The sequence below is a fragment of the Neolamprologus multifasciatus genome, chromosome 6 (assembly GCF_963576455.1).
Source record: "Neolamprologus multifasciatus chromosome 6, fNeoMul1.2, whole genome shotgun sequence".
NCBI lineage: Eukaryota > Metazoa > Chordata > Actinopteri > Cichliformes > Cichlidae > Neolamprologus > Neolamprologus multifasciatus.
In genome coordinates, this window is record NC_140444.1 from 12,807,292 (window position 1) to 12,828,760 (window position 21,469).

The 21,469-nt window shown below is 38.9% G+C and overlaps 1 protein-coding gene across 3 annotated transcripts; it reads right to left on the minus strand.

Annotated features, from left to right (window-relative positions):
* Positions 1–498: 498 nt before the first annotated feature.
* tmod1 (tropomodulin 1) lies at positions 499–21,441 on the minus strand. Of its 3 annotated transcripts, XM_085162622.1 has the most exons (13): positions 21,074–21,441; positions 17,706–17,783; positions 17,525–17,584; positions 17,163–17,299; positions 11,786–11,942; positions 9,633–9,749; positions 7,911–8,000; positions 6,440–6,570; positions 6,076–6,183; positions 4,883–5,026; positions 4,373–4,517; positions 3,595–3,694; positions 499–2,725 (listed from the first exon to the last, which is right to left on the minus strand). In XM_085162622.1, exons 4-13 carry the CDS (start codon positions 17,283–17,285, stop codon positions 2,707–2,709), a joined length of 1,134 nt encoding a protein of 377 aa, XP_085018748.1. In that variant the 5' UTR covers positions 17,286–17,299; positions 17,525–17,584; positions 17,706–17,783; positions 21,074–21,441; the 3' UTR covers positions 499–2,706. The 3 variants fall into 3 exon arrangements, with proteins under 3 accessions (XP_085018748.1, XP_085018749.1, XP_085018750.1); XM_085162623.1 differs by lacking the exon at positions 3,595–3,694 and having other exon boundaries at positions 21,074–21,434; XM_085162624.1 differs by lacking the exons at positions 17,163–17,299; positions 17,525–17,584; positions 17,706–17,783; positions 21,074–21,441 and adding an exon at positions 14,075–17,148.
* Between the last annotated feature and the right edge of the window lie 28 nt (positions 21,442–21,469).

Consider the following 21,469-nt stretch of genomic DNA (forward strand, 5'->3'; position numbering starts at 1 on the left):
TCTTGAATTTTATTTCATTTTAGTTACTTTTGTAATAACACAATTCCATTTCCATTCCACAATTATCAGGGATTGTAACATCTAGCCCTTTCACTGAATCAGTCTCATTTTTATTTTTTATTACGATTAACTAAAATCGTTTTAGTTTAGTCCAGTTAACTGTAATAACCTTGTACTGAAACAAATGATCCATAAAACTGTAATTTTTCCCTCCAATGAAATTAAAAAAAAATTTTTCAGATCATTGCTTACAACCTCCCTGGAATGACAATGAGAACCTGTAATTTTTCATAAATATGACATATGACATGTGGATTTTTTCCTTGTTGCTGTTTAAAATCAATTGCAACCAAGCGCCACCACTGAGGACCGTAGCCAAGAGAGCCAAAAGGGATAGAAAGCTTCACCAGCTTGGTGTAATTCTTCTCTTTCGCCACAGAGTGGCACTGTGGGCCCTGCGGTCTTTGTATCAAATGTGCTGAAGGTGTATAAACAAAGACAATTTTCAAGCTTTATTTAATTCATAAAACAGAACAAAAAAATGTGAACTATCTATGAAAAAAACCGAGTCAAGCAGTACAATATGAAAAAAGCCCTACACAGGAGAAAAGAACATGACACACAGAGACTGTGAGAGCAGAGTCCTCTTTCACTTTTAGCTTTCAATTCTTCATCTTTATAATGAAGATATCGACCATTCACTGGACATTGGCCTTGACACTGTCAGTAACAAAGTGGTGATAAATAATAACACTGAATGTGTTATTAGCCCTTAAACATGCAATCAGAATTTTGAGCAAGAGTTGTTCACATTAGGAAGACATAAACGTTTCCTAAAACAAATAATTCATCGACAGCTAATAAAAGCTAACAAACCATCCTGTGATTTTTACTGGAACTGTTCTAATTCCTGCTTATATAACAGCTAACTCTACTTTTCCCTCATTGCACTGCTGACTTTTAAAGTTATGAGAAATCCCGCTATCTGCTCCAAAGTATACAGCAGCATAAAATCAACATTTATTCAGGTGGTTTTTTGGCCTATGATGAGAATCATTTCATTTTGATCTCTTTAGGATTATGGTGCAATACCATATTTCTGATTTTCAGTACCTGTCATAGCTAGACATGCTTGTAAATAGTCTGTTTTTCATATGAATAAGGGGGATTGTTATAGTCTGAAAGCTGCAAAGACATGAAAGGTTTCCTGCATACAAAAATACAACAAACCTGGATTTAGGGAGTAATGTGAAACCTGTAGTAAAAAAGTCATTTCATACTAAAACACACATTGTAGCTCCAGTAAATACAAATCAACACAAACAATCAACAAACCAGACCTGGCTGAAAGTGTAAAACAAATCCATTCAAATATTCACAAGTTGCTTGGGTTAATATAATCTGGTGACTGTAAGCAAAACCCTCTTGCCACTCAGCAGCCATGTAACATTTATTCTAAAAAACTGCATGTAAAGAATCTCATCAAATTATCTGTTTAAAATTGTTACATTTTTTTTCAGATTTTGTCCCATCGCAAAGTTTTTCAAAAGCTTTTTACTCTCTGGGAGTTTTTTTTTCTAACACCATCTTTATTTTTAGGAATTTCTCTCAGAATTTGTTGAGCTTCTTGTCTCTCTCTCTCTGGCGCTCTTACAATGCCGCTGCTGTAAACACTTCTATATAACAGTGCCGTATTCGCTGGATATTTAAAGGAAAATATAAAGCACATTACACTGGCATTTGAATATTGCACATTAACAGGCAGCGAGTGCTAATATAAACGCTGGATAACGTCACAGTGTAATTTGACAGTACATTTTCTTTTACAGCAACGTTTTTACTACTGGTTATTTGATGATCCAGCATAGTCAAACCAAGTCATATGAATGGCTTCTGACTCTTTCCCAGGTCTGTTTCAATAAATACGTATGTAGTGACAAATCTCACAGTTGCCAGGTTTATACAGCTATTTGTAAATTGCTCAAGAATCTGTGTAGCTCAGTATCGAAATGAGTCACTAAATACTTTTTTCACACTGAAAAATGAAAAGAGAAAAACATCAGAAGATGGGGGCAAAACCAGATGTTCATTTTTTTTTCTCAATTCAATTTAAATGAATAATTCTGACATGGCAGAAATTCGTAGTCTTGTAAGGTGTCCTGGAAGCAACAGCAGTAGTGACAACACCAGTCATTTACAGCACAGTAGTAGTAGTAATAATAATAATAATAATAATAACTATTAAAATTCAACTCAGCAGACTGCTAAAAGTTGCCCATCGCTTTTCATATGGGACCACATTCAAAACCAGACCTTAAGCCCTTCACTGAGGTCTAAACACTCGGTGAAGCATTGAAAGACTCAAAATTACAGAGTAGGAGTTGGTTTGTACAAAAAGCTGCAGTTGTAGCTGTCCAAGCCTAGAAAATATGTCAAAATGCAAACTTCAGAGCACAATGTAATAATATTAATGTCACTTTTTTTGTTGTTGCATGCACTGGAAACTCAGAAGGATCTGTTAATCAATCCAAATGGATCATTTAACATTTACTAAGTAAAAGTCTGTAAGTGAAAAAGTTCAGACACTGTCTCTGAAACCAAAACAATTGAACCTGATAGAGTGGAAGGGGGTGACAGATGGCAGGAGTTGAAGGTAGCCCTGGTTTCTACACATTTGTCCGACACTTTGGGAAAATGGGTCCTCCTTCAAGCCTTCTCTTTCTTACTGTAGACAGAGGGAAAATGGAAGGTTACAGGAGAAAGAAAGATGAAAGACAACATCAACCTCATCATCTTAAGCAACAGCACAGCAAAGCTGACCTCTTTAACCGACAGGAAGCAAGATAGCTGACAAAAAAAGCAAGGCAAAAAGAACAGCACAACAAATTGGTGGCTGCAACGTGTAAGAAGAGTTCTTTGTGAATAAATACACAGGACAAACGTAAGCAAGTGGAAAGAACAGGACAGCGTCTTCTTAAACGTGACCTTAGGAAATTGTCAGTAATTACTTTGTGGTTATTGCGCACAATAAAACAGAATATATGTTCAGCTCTGAAGAAAATTCTGTCTCAAGATCACGTAATAATGCATGTTCAACAACCAGAAACTAATTACTAAAAAGTGATCAGACTCCACGAGAGTCCTGTGGGTCCACTTTTGGGGCTCTTGAAAGGAGTGAAAAAACAGGAGGAATCAAATTCCTCCAAAAATGCAGATGAAAAGAGCAGAAAAACCAAAGACTAATCACTCAAAGTCAGTATAGAAAAATACAGCATAATTTCAAAGTCAAATTCTGTGCTATGAGATTCTTTCTTTTTTTATACAGGTAGTTATCTCATCTACATGTTTCCAAAATTGCAAGATTTTTGCGCTATTTCAGGAATGTCGTGGGACTAAAGAGCAGTCTCCGTAAGCTAGAGATGATTAAAAGAGTGAAGATGTGGACAAGCAACAGAAACTCTCAGAAGAGTATGACAGGAGGCAGCAGAGCTTCCGGTAGTCCGGAGAAGAACTGGGAGATGTTGGCAGCAGAAAGGCAAGGCTGAGCGGTCATACAGTGTGTGACTGTACTGTACTTTTTTTAAATTTTTTTACTTAGTCTTAGACTTGAACTTTTTCCCAAAGGCCCTCTCCAGCTCAGGGACAGATAGAGTGAGGGTGAAAGAGCCGTCTGTCTCCGACCTGACGACCCGGGCTTAAAGATGACGTGGGGAAGAGAAAGCATCATAAATGATGTAAAGTGGTTTTGAACATCATATAAATACACAAAATACAAGAAGATAGTAAGACCACTTAAAACAAAACACAAACAAAATCATATCCACATCTAATTTAGTTTTGAAGCTACATTCTGTAGTGTGAATGTTACAGCAATCGAGTCAGAGAGGATTTATTCTGCCCTAGTTTGTTGTACAAAGTAAATATTTTGGGGGAAAAAAGTTGAAAATCAGGTCAGCAAACACAACAATTACTGGTGAAATTTGTAATTTGTGCATGACAGGAAACACTCCACTCACTCGCTTCATTATGTTCTCTCTCACGCTCACAGGCTTTTCTTAGTGCTGAGGTCATAACTCAGGAAGGTACTGTTATGATTGGCTGAGGCTTTTTGGCAGCTCTACTGAGTAACCAACTGATGATATCACTCTCATTCTTCTATTAGCCTCTGATTGAAGTAGAACTCAAGGAGATATAGTGATGATAAAGTGCACTCATGCCCATACTAACGTCTAACTCTGCCAAATGAAACATTACTAAAAGACATAACTAAAAGAATGAAAATAAACTTTAATTAGAGTATTTAGTTGATGTTTTGTCAGTTCGAGACCTAATGCCACATCCATACAGTGATCATGCAGGTGTGTGTACCCACCCAGGTCATTGTTGTTCATCATGGCATTGGAGCCCCGGAGGCGTGGACCCTGCTGGGTGAAATGATACCCAAACTTCAGCAATGTGGTGTTTTTCTCCAGCATGTTGGCTATTTCCATCTCCACTTTGTTGCCTAAGGGCTGACTCTGGAGTTCACAGAGAGTGCAGGAAAGGATGGTGGAGAGAGGAAGACGAGAGAGGAATAGATGATTAAAGGCAAAAAAAATAAAAAATCAGTGGTGGGATTGAGGGTTTAAAAAAAGTTGATTTCAATCAATAAATGGACTTGAAAAGCAAAAAAGAAAGGGCCAAGAACAAGGAGAGAAATAAAAGTAGGCATTAGTGGGCAATGAGTCACAGATGTCCAACTATGGCATATGAGACATTGCAATGCAATCAGCGAGCATTAGACCAAAGTGGCAATGATGAACTGTGTACACTGCATGACACATACATACTGTTCCAGTGTGTTTAAATCTGTCTGTACTCTATGGAGGGTGTGAGCTTTTACCTGATTGTCTATCTTGAGCTCCAATAGTGTGGTGTTATTCTGCAGCGACTCTATGAGGGCCAGGATTCCAGTCCCTGTTATGAAGTTGGACTCAACGTTCAGGCTCTTGAGCATCGTGTTAACTTTCAACATCTCTGCCAGGGCCTGAGAAAACACACAGCACTTTGTATTCAGGAACAGCTTTGAAGCCAGGCTGTTCTTGTCAGGCTTTCGTTGTGGTTTGGTCCCCGTTTTGATTTTGATTTGGTTTTTCTTCTGTTCATATTGTACAAATGTCTCCACTGTTTCCTACTCTTAGTCTCTGTTTTGTCTGTGTTAGTTCCCTCGTCTTGCTTGTTTCCATCTCCTGCTTCATTTTGGTAACTGCTATTCCTTGTGCGTCATCTGTGCCCTCACTTCCTGTCTTTGTTTTTCTTCTCATTTCCTGCTTGTTTCCATCTGTGTCTTCGCCTATCCGAGTTCCTTCCACTGTGCTATCTGCCACTTATGTCCACCTATGTCTCATTCTAAAATCTGGGGTTGCTGTAGCTCAGGTGGCAGAGGAGGTCAGCCACTAATCAGAAGGTAGGTGGTTTGATCCCAGGCTGCCTCCTGGCTGCATGCCAAATATCCTTAGGCAAGATACTAACCCCATGTTTGCCTGCTGGTGGTGGTCAGAGGGCCCGGTGGTGCCAGTGTCCGGCAGCCTCGCCTCTGTCAGTGCGCCCCAGGGCAGCTGTGGCTACACTGTAGCTTGCCATTGCCTGTGTGTGTGAATGACTGAATGTAGTGTAAAGCGCTTTGGGGTCCTTAGGGACTGAGTAAGGTGCTATACAAATGCAGGCCATTTACCATTTTTCCTTTGTCTGATCATCTTCTTGACTCCACATGTACTCCTATTTGTGTCACATTTCTTTTCTGTATTGTTGGGACTAATTTTCCTTGTTGCCTTGAGTTTGGATATCTTGCTCTTGTTCTGCAGAGCTTTTTCTTCTTTTTGTTTACGCCCTGCTTTTTTACCCTCTTTGTGTATTTTGATCTGTTTAGGAGAACTTTGTCAAACCACAACATGTTTATTTTAATCTTCATAGTGTGTGTCAAAATAGGACTCATCCCCATTAATGATAAAAAGTGAAAAACTGGGAAGCTGTTAAGATAAAAAGGAAAGAGAACTGAAAAAAAAAGCAACTTAGGTTGAAAAGCATTAGACTTACAAATGCTACAGGGTCATTGCTCCTTGTTCCTACAATACTGAACCTCTCCACCACTGTGTTCTTCATCAGAGCCTCGGCATATGCCTTCAGAGTTGGGATAGGAATATTCTGGGTACAGAAAAACAAAAAAATTAAATGTTGAAAAACTTATTTCTATGTATTTTTGCATTTTCCCTTATCATAAACAGTAAAAACTAGTAATTGCTGTGATTCATAAGGAAACAAATGCTTGAAGTTTATGTATAAAACTTGAACCCAAATCCAATATACATCCAAATTTAAATATAATTTTTTATAATAAATATAGATTATTAAACCTGCACTGTCTCTCTCTCTTTTTTTTAACACAACCCAGCATTCTTACCTTGATGTTATTGAGGTTGACTTCTACCAGGTCGGGATCATTCCTCTTTACTCTCAACAGAGTTTCCTCTACATCAGTGGAGTTGGGCTCCTCATCAGGGACTGGCTTGTACTGGGTACACTGGATCACACCTGGGGTGCAACACACGTATAATATAAAAATATATTTACAAAATCAGACTGCTGATGGATAAATTTGCTTTACTCAGGGTCTGATTGGACTAAATCTCATTTTAAAAGCAGCACAAAAAATACGCCTCTCCATTAACTAGTTGACCCAATTTCTGAATCTGCGACTCTAAACATTGTAAACAGCATTTTCTGGATGACTGCTTGAGACTTTACTTGTGTCAAGCAAAGCGAACACATTTATATGGTGAAAGTATAGTTTTCCACATTCAGTGTTGCTTTTGGTCATGGAGTACTCTGCTGGTTCACAAATGCTGTTCTTCTTCTCCATGCTTGCCCCCTTTTTTATGGTAATCCAGGCTAAACATCTGTGTAGCTTCACATTTATTTTACTGACAGGGGATTGGTATCAATCTTAAGAAGGTGATTAAGCGTACTTCCAACGATAGTTTTTTTGCAGAGCACAGTACAGGCAGAGTATTAGTATTTGGCCACAATAACCTCAGGAGATTTTCAAAAAGATATTTTTTATACTTTGCAAAAGCTGTACAGAGTACCTCGTTGTAAGTGCTCTGCAGCAGAAGATCTGAAATATGGAAAAACTAGAATCCGTTTGGTTTACCAGCACGGGAAATGTGCACCTACTTTAGTAATGGATTGCAAATCTGTGAGATTCAGTCATTAAGGTTAATATGGACCAATGCTTTTGTAAAAAGGGTTTTTGTGCCCTCCTCTGTATCGCTACTCAAAACAGAGTGACAACTTCAGCAGGAGACTCTGGGTTGCTTTATAAGGTAGTCATATTTGGATGTGAGATGCTCAGTCTCTGTTTAGAGCTGGAAGCGTAACTATAGGATGAGCCACCACACAAGATAAACAATAGCTCATTAACCTGTGAAGGAGAGCTAAAAGTAATCCCAGAACTCAATCGTTTACACGATGTAGCATAACATGAAGTGCAAACAGATGAACCAGCGATAGTGTATTCCTGGCAGGATAATAGCAAAATGTATGTGTGCTTATACTCTTTTATCTACCTATCTAGTTTACTTTAACCTGTTTCACATTATTTGTGCATGTATCAAGTGCAAAACAGAAAAAAAATATGAGCATACACTGTTTTTGGTAAAATAAACATTCTGCAAACATGAGATCACACTTTATTCCAATCCAACTGCAGCATTTTTCTTAAATGATGCAATTTTTTTGGTACTAGTTGAGTGATCTGCTTTATTTTAGAGTCCTTTTACTTGTTTCTCGAAAGTCCCTGTAATTCATGTGTACTTGTGTCCAGTAGTATACATTTTGGTAGGTGAGTGCAAGCATGTATGTGTTTCACATACTGTTAAGGCCTTGCTTGTTGACTATAGTGCTGCTGGCCAGGGCTTCATAGTACTGCTGGTTACTCATCAGCGTGTGCATGCCCAGGATGGCTGGAAGAAGAGAAGGAGACTGAAGAATGAACATTTCTTGAGAAAAAAAAAGGATCGAGAAAGAGAAAGCAAGAGAGCAGTGCTGACACTGAGTGGACTTATTGATTGGCTTGCAACCTTACACCAGACCACCATGCACCAGTCACTTTCAGCATCGCAATCAAGTCAAGCATGAGAAGAAGAAAAAAAGCTCCTGTGTACTGGCTTTGACTTCTGCAACCACAGCTGACCTTCTGCTCTTAGCGGACCGAAGCCAAATCAATGTGCAAGATACTTTATTTGTTATAAAAAATAATGAGATATCAGCCAGCCAAGGCAAAAAATCTATGATGTGCTCTGGCAGCAGGAAATCTGAAATATGTTTCCAGCCAAGCAGTTACTCTGAGGACACAATTAACGGAGCATCTTTGCCTTGTTTCTTTGTCAGAGAGATTGAGAGTATCTGACTGTTTATTTGATTACTGAATGCAGTGAAGTGCGTGTATTGCAACAAGCTAAGAGGCTTGTTCACCACGAGCATTTCTCATTTTAAATCCCCGTCTTCTAACAGCAGCAGGGTTGGATAATATTTTTGTCACGCATGAAGTATGCATTGTCTTGTAATTACTCTGACAGTGGTTAAAACGACATGTGTTTACATGGTATGAGTAAGTATACTTCCCACAAAGTCAACTCACTGTCATCCTTAATATAATAAGTCCAGCACATTGCTGCAATAACTCAGGCAGGCTAAAAACAAACAAACAAAACAGACAGAAAAAACCCTGAAACATCAGCAACACTGTTTTAATGGCAGCTCGAGTTTCTCCTGATGGTATGGACATTGAAAAAGTTATTATTTTATAATTTAAGGCAAAGAAAAATAACTTCAAACACTATTCAGACAAAATCCAGCAAATGACAATAACTGCAGTGTGTAATGAGCTGCGTCATATCATATCATACCTGCTATAGCGGTGTCATGCACTTACATTCCCAACTGCCGCCACCTGCAAGCTGCAAGCTGATAAAACACTGGGTGTTTTCTACATCGTCATTAATATCATTTTTAAAAATTTTTGTGATGTAGCTTACATCGTCCTTCCCCACTATGAAAAAAAATGTACCAGCAGGTCCAATCGCCCTGCATGAACTAAGTTTTTTGTTAAATACAATGCACGGTCCGCACATGCAACGATACGCCGACTACAAAGTAAAACAATAAGCACAAATGTCACAGAAGACCAGAGTTGTTCCATGCAGGACTATGTGCAGCGTACAGATACCCTGGGCGGTGATGAACTAATAGATAGAAAGATCCAGAAAATGAAGGTACGGATGATGATGATGAAGAGTTGAATGGTAAGAGTGGAATGAAGATGAAAGGAGTGCTAGAGGAAATGAGTGAAAGTTAGATTAACAAGGGCTAGTTAAACCTATGGTAGTCTACTTACATTCATTAGTGAGAGCATTCCTAAAATCTTCATATAGAAATATATAGAAACAACTCTTGAAATGGAGAAAAGTTACAGTTCAGCTACATGTGCAGACATAAAATCCAATTAAACTTAAGTACTTTTATTTGTTTGTTTTCTTGGAAAAATTAGCCTACAGAGAAAATTAGCCTACAGAGAGATGTTGTGTGATAGTTACCTGCAATATCACAGAGTTCAGCATCGGAAGCACTGGACAGGGCTTCTTCTAACTCTGGCTCCAGAGTCACAGACTCTATGATTGGATCCACTCTTGTTTTAGGCACCCAGGCTTTCCCTGTAATATAAGGGGATATATATATATTCAAAGTAAGTGACTGCAAGCACTACTATTACAATGACAATTATCAGTAACTTTAATTTAGCATTTAGCTTAGAAGTTACATTTGACACACTCCAGTTTTTCCTGGATTTTTGTCAATTTAGGGACCTCTATGGCTACAGATTTGCTTCTTAAGTAGCATTTTTTCTCAAAATTACCCAAAATTTCTACATATTCTGTGTGGTGTGACTGCATGCAGTGGAAATGCAACTTCATAGTATATGCACTGAATTTCTCTCTAAGGTTGAATTTGTTGAACTGCTGTGTATTAAGATATTAAAGTTAAAAATAAAACTAAAAACTAAAGTAATAAAAACTGAAACTAGGCATGAACACATATTTTTGTGAACTAAAATAAAAAAACAAAACAAAACTACACCTTTGAAAAAAAATAAAACTGATGGAAAAGATTTTGTGAATTTGGAAAACTAAACTAAAATACAATTACAGATGAAATGTCTTTACTTTTTGTATTTGTTAATATGTTAAAATTTGTCATTTATTATAAACTGCCTGATGAGGATTTGATGAATGCTTCTATTGAGGCCAAAAAGTTGAAAAGTTTGTATTTACATTGTAATATCTACACTGATTTTTCATAGTTCTTGCCTCTGGCGTTTGCCGTAAATAAAATAACAAGAAATAAAGATTGAAACTAATGAAAGCTGAACATTTTCAAACAATAAAAGCTAAACTGAAACAAGCAAACCCACTCTGGAAACAAACTGAAACTAAACTGGATTAACAAAAAGTCAAAATGAAGTAAAATTAAAAACTAGTAAGAAAAGAAAAAATAAAAAACTATGATAACTCTGCGATATATTGTTTTTATTTCTTAAAATAATGGCATAAACAACTTTTTTCCGGAAGTGGATTGTCCCCTCACAGCGAGGGGTGTCAAATCCACTAGACAGTCGGGGTGTTTCTGTGTGACGTTAGCATGTTCTCTCTGTGCCTCTGTGGGTTCTCCTTGGATACTCTGGCTTCCTCCTGTGTTCCTCCCATGTTAGGTTAATTGGACATTCTAAATCGGTTGTAGGTGTGTATGTGAACATGAATGATTGTCTGTCACTCTCTGTTATTCCTGAAACACAACAATCATTTTCATTGCTACTACCATTAACAAAGGCTCACTCTTTTGTCATAGAAAGTCATGTATAAAAAAGACAGAACAAAAGCTAAGTAAATGTGAATTACAAAAACAATGAAGACCATCAACCTGTTAGAACCTGAATACAGTACATACAGTAGTATGGAATTTGAATGTAACTGTCAGTCTAAGGTGAGGACATGTAAGACAAGGTCAGTCCAGTTGCCAAAATCAGTTCTGTTACACAAGCTGTGTGAGGTGAGTATGCTTTCATGTCACACCTGACAAGCGGCTGACTCTAGAAGCCCAGAGATGTCTTTAACGATAGGTTTGCTATGTCTGTATTTGTGTGGCTTGCTCCTCGAGTTTCAGCCAGACATTTTTTCTGATGCTCATATGAACACATGGCTCTGTGAGAGCAGTTTTTGGAAGGTCACGTGTGACCTGTCTTGGTTAAATGTCATGGCACTGCTGAGGGCACGGCAAAAGCTGTGGCAAGTGGAGTGAGTCCCAAAGCAACAACACCAGCAAATCAGAACGTAACAAAAGTCAGAAAAACAGAAAGAAACTTTATAGAGTTTAAAGAGTTTGACATGGCTGAAGTTCTTCACCACCAAATCTGTGTCTACGCTGTGGATTTCTGATAAACCGAGTTTTAGTGTTAACACCTGAGCTACAGGTTGGCTGTTTTCACTGATCAATTTGCCTTTTTAAAATCCATCCATGAGTCCAGAGATATTTGTTTAATTACAAAGTAACACCATCATTTAAATCATGTTTAAGGAAGCTTTAAACAGCATTCATTTATTAATAATAATAACAATAATATCTTAATAAAAAGATTAATCATGAAAACATTTGCCTGATTAACTTGATTTTTATTAAACACACCAGTTCCTACCTCTCTTCTCCCCGGTGTAGGGCACCAGGTCTTCTCTGTCAGGATGCTCTTTGGCCTGTTTCTCCAGATGGGCCAGGAGGTTGTCTCTTTGAAACGTCCCTGTTGGTGCTTTCTTTGTCTGGTCCTTCTGGCGCATCCCAGCAGGCAACAATGCATTCTAGACACGGATTTATATTTACAATATGTTGGTATTGCATGTTGGAAAAATAACCCATACTTTTGCTAACTTGACCAGTCTATGCTTTACACTGTGTGAAGTGTGAAGGAATTTTTAGATGCTTTTAGCCAGACTTGCTCCCTGCTTTACAATTCCGATCCAGCCTAATGTAACTCAACATTCATTCCCCAGAGAATGAATCCTTGAGTTTCCCAAAGTACCTTTCTACTCATTCTATCATGTTAAAAAGGTTTTCGTTTTTTTTCCACAGAACTTGGTAGCAGAGACTGTATACGCTCCAAGAAAGAAGAAAGAAAGAAAGTGTACTTTATTGATCCCCGTGGGGAAATTCCTCTCTGCATTTAACCCATTCACTCAGTGAAGCAGTGGGCAGCCATTGGGCGCCCGGGGAGCAGTGTGTAGGGACAGTACCTTGCTCAGGGGTACCTCAGGGTAGCTGTTCAGGGGAATCGAACCCCCGACCTTCCGATCATGGGGCCACCACTCTACCTACTGAGCTATCCCTGCTAAGAAGCCAAGCACATAGCACATGATTGGTCTCAATCATGCAGACATGGTCAAGACTACCTGGTGAGGTCTAAATCGAGCACCAGAACTGGAGTCAAAGATAATTTGAGCGACTTTGAATGTAACATTGTTGTTTTTGCCAGACAGGCTGGTCTGAATGTTTCAGTGAGTACTCATCGACTGGGATTTTCCCACACAGTCATCTCTGATTTATAGCACAAGACCACACCTGCTGTCAGCTAAGAACAGATGAGATGATGATGAGATGATGAGATTTTTTGCTGCTGCAACATTAACGCTCCATGTCATAAAGTTCAAATCATCTCAGTGACAGTGAGCTCACTGTACGCAAATGGCCTCCACAGTCACAAGAGCTCAACTGGGCATCTTCAGGTTGCGGTGATGTGCCGACAACAAATCCGAAGCAACTGTGTGATGCTATCGTGTAAACATGGACCAAAATCCCAGAGGAATGTTTCCTGCACCAAGTTGAATCTGAGCTACAAAAATTAAAGTAAAGTGACTTACACCTGCATTCTTTCTAATGGTCAACAGGGCAGCTTCTTTGACTGCAAAAGCAGGGCAGTGTAAAGTCTATGATAAAATTACACTAATCAGACTTTTCAATCACATCCTTCAAGCACAGCATAGCATATCTTTCTTTATATTAGGATTAAAGTCAGTAAGTAGCTTTGTTGGCACCGGATCACTTAGTTTATGTTTCCCTATGTCTCTGTCAGCAGTTATCTCATGCTAAAGTGGCCTCGAACAGGTGCTTATGTGGTTTTATTTTCTTTATCTTGTTCAAACTCTTTTAGTTAAGTCTTGTAATATTTTGAAGCAAAACATAAAGCTAAGAACAAACGACTTTGATTTTTTTTCTTCTGTAACAAGTTTTATGAGCTGCTGAGTGAACTGTATGATGTCAGGCCTAGACAGCATGACACCATATAATTCTCTCTCTCTCTCTCTTCTCTAGCTCAACACAGGACCAAGAAATTTCCCAGACCATTAGTGCACACCAAGTTATTTTGAACCTAAAGCAACATTCAAACCCATGCTCTTAGAAGTGCTACTTATAGCTGCATATCTTATCTGCTTCTCAGCACTTAGGGGCCTCCCTTTCTTTATAAGTCGGTTTCTCTTTTTGCTTCTCACTGTTGTTCATCTTCAGTCAGACTCTCTCCTTACATTAGGAGCTTCCAAATAATAATCTGGTTGTACAGCAATTTAAAAAAAAAAACCCAACCGAACATACCCAACACTTTGCGCAGTCAGCACAATCTAAGATATCACCAACACAAAGCTTATATCAGCTGTAGGTTACAGCGCTCAGTCCCAGTATTTTATTTTTAACAGCACGAGTCGGCCTCTGTTTCCCTCAGCAACCATCAACTAACTGTCACATGTACAATACGTGTGTCTATGTGTCTATGAGCCTGAAGCTGAGACGATATCATTTCACGATATACGACACATCAAGATCCATTTCAGATACCAGCATATTTATAACGCAAATAAAAACGACCACCTGCAACAAATGCAAACAAACATCAGCACAGATTTCAACTTTCATACGCTCTAATAAACATATCCAATAATACCTGCTAGCAAAACACCACCTCCACCTTCTCAGGAAAATATCCATCTATTCTGTAGCTACAGGCTCTCTACAACTTTCTTAAAATGGGAAGTTGCAGTCTCAGAGCCATTTTGATGGTTTAATCTATGTCAAACGTTTCACTTTGATTGGAACTTTTTCTACGTGTAATTTGTATTCATCCACACAATCAAACAACTGAGTATGAAGCAAGCTTGGGTCAGTACACTTGTGAGGCAGTACTGTGTGTTGTAAAACACAAAATGTTCTTGTAATTGTTGCTGAATAATCAATAATGGCAGACATGCGTGCAAACTTTCAGTCTGTTTACTGGAACTGATGTGGGAAACCGTGCCGGGAATGTTACAGTCAGAGCAAATGGGCACTTTACTGTTGTGTAACAGGTGACCCTCATAAACAGGCACAAACAAGGTAAGGACATACGCACTGCTTCTCTCTGTTTCCTCTGTTTACGTCAGCGAGTCCCTGCAGTCACTCACTGCTGGCATGAGCCTCACTAACAAACACACGCACATATCTACTCCACATTATACCCTTCGAGTTATCCCCTTGGCACTGAGGGGGACTCCGGTCTCTTTATGAGGAGTTAGACATTCATCTGGCAGCTATTGCAGCAGCTGTCCACACCTCGACCCCTGATTTATTACTCGGTGGTCTGTCGGTGGACGAGAATCAAATGCAGAAATAAACATATCATAAAAAGCAGCAGCGAATAAACACGAGTGCTGATGTAGTATTATAAGTGCTTTAGCTGTACTTAATACAAAAGGAGAAATACTTTGAATAACAGGGAAGACTAAACAGTAACAAGAGGTTATTAATTTAAGGTTAGTATTTTACTTTTTCACACTTTCACTCTTCATTTTTCTATTGTTTCACCATTTTTACATGTATTACTGAATCAAACACTGCCACAGACACAAAAGACCTTCATGTTTAGTTGTAATACTTTTACACAGAGAATCTAATCTGCGCTCAGCAACTTCTAATACAGTCACGGTCCAAAGCTTGGATACGCTCATTGTGGTAAATGCACTAAATTGTTTATTTGAACTGATATTTTTCCAGGGTGGAATGAATATACAGCATCTATCTTTAATGACTTCAAAACATAAAAATAAAGAATAAAGAATTTATTTCATTTAGGATTTTCTCTAATTCACACAAGGTCAAAAGTGTAGATTACACCCCAACTAATATTTGGTTAAACGTCCCTTAGAAAGTTGCACCTGGAATAGATGTTAAACAAATTGGTGGAGCTCATTTATTTTGGCTCATTTTGTGGCACGGAGTAAGCTTTACAGGTTATCCCAAACATTTTCAACATGGTTAAGGCTGGAGGTTCGGGAAGGCCATTAAAGAAGCTTAATGCTGACCTGTTTTATTTGGAACACCCAATTCTGTCCATGTTTAGTTTAGTGTGAAGTGAAGTTGAAGAATTCCATCTATTTGAGTAATGTAACAGTACCACTAGCAGCAAAACAGCCCCAGAGTATGATGCAACCACCACCGTGCTTGAGAGTTGGTACAGTGTTCATAGGTTTGAAAGCCTCATCTTTACTTCTCCAAATATGCCTGTTGCCATTGTGGCCAAAGAGCTCAATCTTTGTCAAATCTGACCAAAAAACGTTTACTAAGAGGGATTTTAACTTGTCCATGTGGGACCCTCTCAGTGCATGGCGATGTAAAAACTGGCTTCCCTGTGGCAGTTGGTATTCCAGTAGTTTCTGGTTTCTGGTAACCTTGAACCTGGGTTTTTCCTGAACAACCATCCCTCATCTGAGGGTGACAGTTTGGGTTTTCTTCCAGACCTTGGCAAAGTGGTGACACATCCAGACAAGATGTGCTTACGCATAATTGTTTTGAATCATCTTGGAATGTGCACTTGTTTAGAAATGGCTCCAAGAGACCTTCCCAACCTGTGCAAATCTACTCTTTTCTATTGCTCTGAGTAGTGACCAATATTCAGAGCAATAGACAACTGCTATGAAACAAATCCTCTTATGCTGGCAAAGAGAAAGTACCAGTTGTAGGCCTTGGCTTTGTCAATTTAAAAGAGACTATGGAACCTTCAGCACCGCTTATGAAAAAATGTAAGTGAGTGTATGTATATTTTATTTTATTTTGTATATACTTTTGACCGGTGTGGATCAGAGGAAATCCAAAATAAATTGCTGCTTGTGCACCCAATTCTTGTTTTTACAAGTCATTAGAGATATATGCTGTTATAATCAGGGGTGCACATAAGTGGTCCCCAGGTGCGCATTCGCTGTCAAAATAAAAGACGCGCACCAGATAAGAAGTTGCAACGCGTGTTTGCGTACATAGGATTTTCTGGAGGAGGACAGACATTTGTTTAGAACTCTTAAAGATGTCAAAGAAGCAAGCTGCTTTAAGCAATTACTTTGGTGTTTCTCCACCTCCAAAGAAATGTCATAAGGAGTCCGGACCGCAAAAGAAGCGCATATTCTCAGAAAAGTAGTTGCAGGAGGTGAGCTGGCTTCAAAGAAATGATGAACACACAGATATGTGGTGCAGAATATAGCGTGAAAATCCCACTCTAGCGGACAAAAACAGTGCCTTTTATGTGTAAGCAAACGCGCGTTGCAACTTCTTATCTGGTGCGCGTCTTTTATTTTGACAGCGAATGCGCACCTGCGGACCACTTATGTGCACCCCTGGTTATAATCAATGCACCCTGGGAAAAAATGTCTCAAAGAAATCATTAAAAGCTCAAAATTATCATGACATTCATTCCCATGATGAGTTTATGTAAACTCCTGACCATAAATGCCATGGCTTTGTAGACTTTTGTTTTCAGTCCTTTCCTTCAAACATATTTTAACAATTGCTACTGTACTACCACTATAAAAACTAAGATTTATGTTATTTTAAAAACAGAAATTACCAGCTAACAGCAACTCAAACGAAAGCACACTGCAGCTCCAGTGATATACAATGTGATACATTACATTGTGCTGTCTGCTGAGCATGTATGCCCCCATTAATCCCCACTGATACTAACATACTGACATAGCTTCTCCTTATGGACTTCAATGTTATAAACTTACATCAGGATCCAGCTCCTCTAATTCATCCTCTAACCGCTGCAACTCTTCTTCTGACAGTTTCTTCAGCAGCTCGTCCTCGTCTATGTCTCTGTACTTCTCCATCTCCTTCCTCAGAAGCGCCATTGTGGACAGCACACCTGGGGGGGAAAAAAAGAGTACAATATCTTGGAAAACAACAGAAATAAAATATTTACACATCAATTATGAGCAATGACGGCAATCAATTTGACAGTTGTATCGTTTGAGGGAATATATGTGGCAATAAAGCATAACAGTATTTATCATTTTCTTGTATTCTCTTTGCTCTTTGTTATTCTTGGGATGTGTTCAACATGTGAGGCATATTCAAACTGTTCTCTCACCTCAGCAACGCCTCCAAATGAAAAAGGCAAACTGTAGGAGATCAGGAGCCTAGATTATATCTATGGATGGAAACAACCAAGAAGCGAGTAATTAAAATGAATGTTGGAATAACAGTGGGTTTAAAGGATCAGAGAAAAGCAACACAATGCTTTAACAGTGGAATTCAGAAGACAGACTGACCTTAATGACCCCCACCTCGGGTAAAATAACAGTAAAGGCAGCCAAGTGCCCGTAGCCCTCTTGGGAAAGCAATTACACCTGAAACAGGCACAAGTAAATAGTGTGAAGAGAGATTAATAGCTTGCAGAATTAGAAAACAATAGTACGTCATGAACATGGAAAGAAGTGAAACATCATATTTCTCTGCTTGTCATCTCTTCTCTACTACTCCGATTTCCCAGAAAGCAACTGTCCGGAAATACAGAAGGCGTGAAAATACAAAATTCTTTGAGTGCAAAAGAAATGTATGAGAATTTGTCAAACATTTTCACTGGTAATGCTTTAAATGTTCTTCTTTTCATTTCTCTTATATCGTCACATAGTTTTTGAGAGCTGTTGGAGTGTTCATTTTCATGCCCTCAAAAGGTTTCCATGTGCCACACTCACATCTTTAGATTAAATATGATGCTACAGCCAGCAGGTTAGTACAACTTAGCACAGAGTGGAAAGATAAAAAGTGCTAACCTAGGCCTTCTCAAAGCTAACAATTCCCATCTACCAGCAAATATACAATTAAGCTGTTAACAGAATTGCTAGATGGAACTGCTCCTAGCCAAGACAAGTCTGGTATATAACTGCATCTTTAAGCTTTTATGGAGGTTTTTGAATGACTTAATACTAAATATGAATGAGTTTACAAATGCAGACAGGTGGACAAACTGCACCGTTAATTATATTTAAGGAGAAATATTTTGAAGCCTTCCTAGGTGTTTTATTCTTCTTCTCTGCAAGAATTTTTCCATTTATTTGTCACCATTTCAATTTGATTCAATTAGACAAAAAACACTGATTCAATTGGATTTGCTTACAAGTTTTCACCTACTTGCTTGACATTTGGTAATTTTGCACATATCCTGTTGCTGATCATCTGCTTATTTTCTCCAAGTGTTGCCCTGAAAACTTTATAAATGTTAGATAGGTCAAATATGCTGTCCGTAAACGTGTCTTGCTCTTGTTTCTTTCTCAAACAGCTATGAAGACTCATTCCAAATCTTGCTCTCGAACTCTGTCTTGGCTCTGTGACCAGATGACTGAAAATGGATGAGCTGCAGTGGAACATTTGTGGATCAGAGCACCAAACACTGGGCGCGGACACGGTCTCTAAGCCCCAAGTTCCTTAAAGCTCTAGTTCAGACTCTGACAAGTGTTGAGCTGCTACCGATGGATGCCCACATAACAACATTAACTATAACTTCACTGAGCTTGTATCAGGCGATGGGAATGATCTCAAATTAGGCAGAAAATATTGAGCTGGAGCTCAAAGTGCAGAAAATTGTGTTTTTGAGGAGCACAAATGTGAAAGAAAGCCTATCTTTTTGATCTTAGGGATGTCACCAAGTGTGCTTTGGCTTTAATCCTAAAAAGCGGGGTCAAGCATGTTGTTCTTTTGTTCTGCTTTCTCTTTTCACTCCATGTCAAGACAAGTTTCCAAAACCAGAGATGAAGAACTGGGCTGCACTCCAAATAGCACTGCAAGCCCACTGGAAGACTGCAACCTGTTCTGATGATATCGAACAGACACTTGCCTGTATTTAGAACATTTCTATAAGCCTCTGCTTCATTACAGGACATTCACTGAGCAGAAAGAGCAAAACAACTAAAAGTGACCTGAACCAGAATGTACCCTCTGCAGTCATAAACCTCTAACTTGCCTCTTGCCCTTGAAAGCAGGCCTATTCAATCCTTAAGCCTCTAAGAATAGCTACACTGATACGGGATAATTAATCAAGTCAGATATGTGTAAAACCTTGGGAGGGCAACTGGTCTTGCATGAGCACAGCCTTTCACTAACTGAGAGCAGAAGATAAAAAGAAGATTTCAGAACTAAAGTCTTTAAAACTGCGTGTATACAAGTTAGCTACTCCTGGGTGAAGGCAAGATTTTTTTCAGTCATGAAGTACGCAGAGATTTCTGCAATATTCACAAATCCTCTCAGAGTGAAGAAAACTGAAATATTCATCACAGAAATGAGCCCATGCTGCAATATTAAAGTAACTTGATTTTTCTTTTTGCAACTCCTCGTTAACTGCTTTCAAACAGCATACAAATGGCACGTGAAGCCTTTGTTGCCATCTTCTACTGGCTGCTGAAATGACCGCCACAACATCTTTGTGCATAACTACTTCACAGATTCACATTGAAATATAAGCATAACTCTACATATCTAAAAAAGTAAATTAAAAGTGATTTTAATTAATTACCCCTAACATATCTTAACTGCTCAGTTTGTTCTAGGTCTGATGCTGAAATGGAATAAAACTACAATAATCACACTTAACTCTGCTCATTTTTGGGAAAGTTGAAGAATTAAACCCTAGTTTTGTGCCACACAATCTAAAGGAAAGATAGCAGTTGTAAAAATTGCACAGATATCTGAAATGTCCCAGCAGACAACAGCTGAGAGACAACTGTTCTCCTTTACTCAGCCACATGTCACAATGCATGTGGCAGAAAATAAGCTCTGTGGAAAGGATGGCGTGTTTTATTACTGCCACTCCAAAGAAAAGCCAGTTTGGTTCGTAGATTTAGACCTGGCATTGAAGTTGTGCATACAACCAAAACCATTAAACACCACACGTTAAATAATCCTTCATTTTGCTGAGGACATTGAACACATCTGTGGCCACTTTTTTTTTTTTTTTTGCTTTGGGGCCAGCACAGAGTCATATATCATGATCTGTATACCAGACCAAGTAGCTCACTTGCTGCCTTGGACCTGGGGTCAGGCCATTTGTTCATTCTGCGGAGGTCAAAGTGTCATACTGTTTTTGTTAAGTGTAACATCACCAGTGCTGTTATAATCCAGCTGATAATATAATACAAGGCTAAACCAGGAGGTAAACAGCAGACTTCTGAAGCACCATTAAGAGCTGTGCTCATAAAATAAAAATGACTGACAAACAGAAGTTCCACAGCTTAGTTATTTCTAGAGTGGATGTGTGGAGGTCACAGAAAACCAGCAACTTTTATATACTTCTGAACTCTTGTTTCTGCAAAGTTTTAATAACTTTAATAATTAAATTAAAAGATGTAGTTATGATTGGTCCAAATACAGTCACAATAATAATAATAATAATAATAATAATAATAATAATAATAAACCACCCAATCTGCATCTTTCAGTTTAATATTTAACCTGCAGCAGCCAAATGATGAAAAACAGAAACGGGGAACTTATATTTGGTGTTAATTTTTCCTAGAAAACCACTTTCCCACTTTAAGTAAATGTTAAACTGTAATCCGGTTCACGGCTTTAACACGGAGAATTGACCTTAACTTACTTGACTGCTTTGCTGCCCGCAGTATAATGTATGCATTAATTTCCCTACCTCCTCCAGCGCTATTTATAGCCGGCTGGTCCCGCTGGGTGACAGCAACGAATACTTTGACCAGATATGGTTTCCTTCACAGCCGCCTGGAGTCGCAGCAGTGCGAAGTACGGTCCGCTGCAAGCGCGCAACTCCGGGAATTCGCCAAATTCCCCCTAAATCAAACCGTCCATGACCCGCAGACAATCTTGAATCCAGAAGATTTCAGCGCTCACAAAGTTTCCTCCCCCGGCTCTGGTCGACTCTCTGTGGAACTGTAGGGACTGAATCTCATCTCCAGCAAAGGGCAAACCAAACTTCTGGGGAAGAGATCCTCCTCCTCTCCTCGCTCACGGCTGCTGTGTCACTCCTGTGATGTCACGAAGATGCGCTGCCTCCATTATCGGACAATGGTTC

Coding starts and splice junctions, on each gene's coding strand:
- tmod1 (XM_085162622.1), bottom strand. CDS start 17,285: ATGGCGCTTCTGAGGAAGGAGATGGAGAAGTACAGAGACATAGACGAG. Junction 8,001..9,632: donor TGAACTCTGTGATATTGCAG/GTAACTATCACA, acceptor CTCTTCTTCCAG/CCATCCTGGGCATGCACACG. Junction 6,184..6,439: donor TCAACCTCAATAACATCAAG/GTAAGAATGCTG, acceptor TTCTGTACCCAG/AATATTCCTATCCCAACTCT.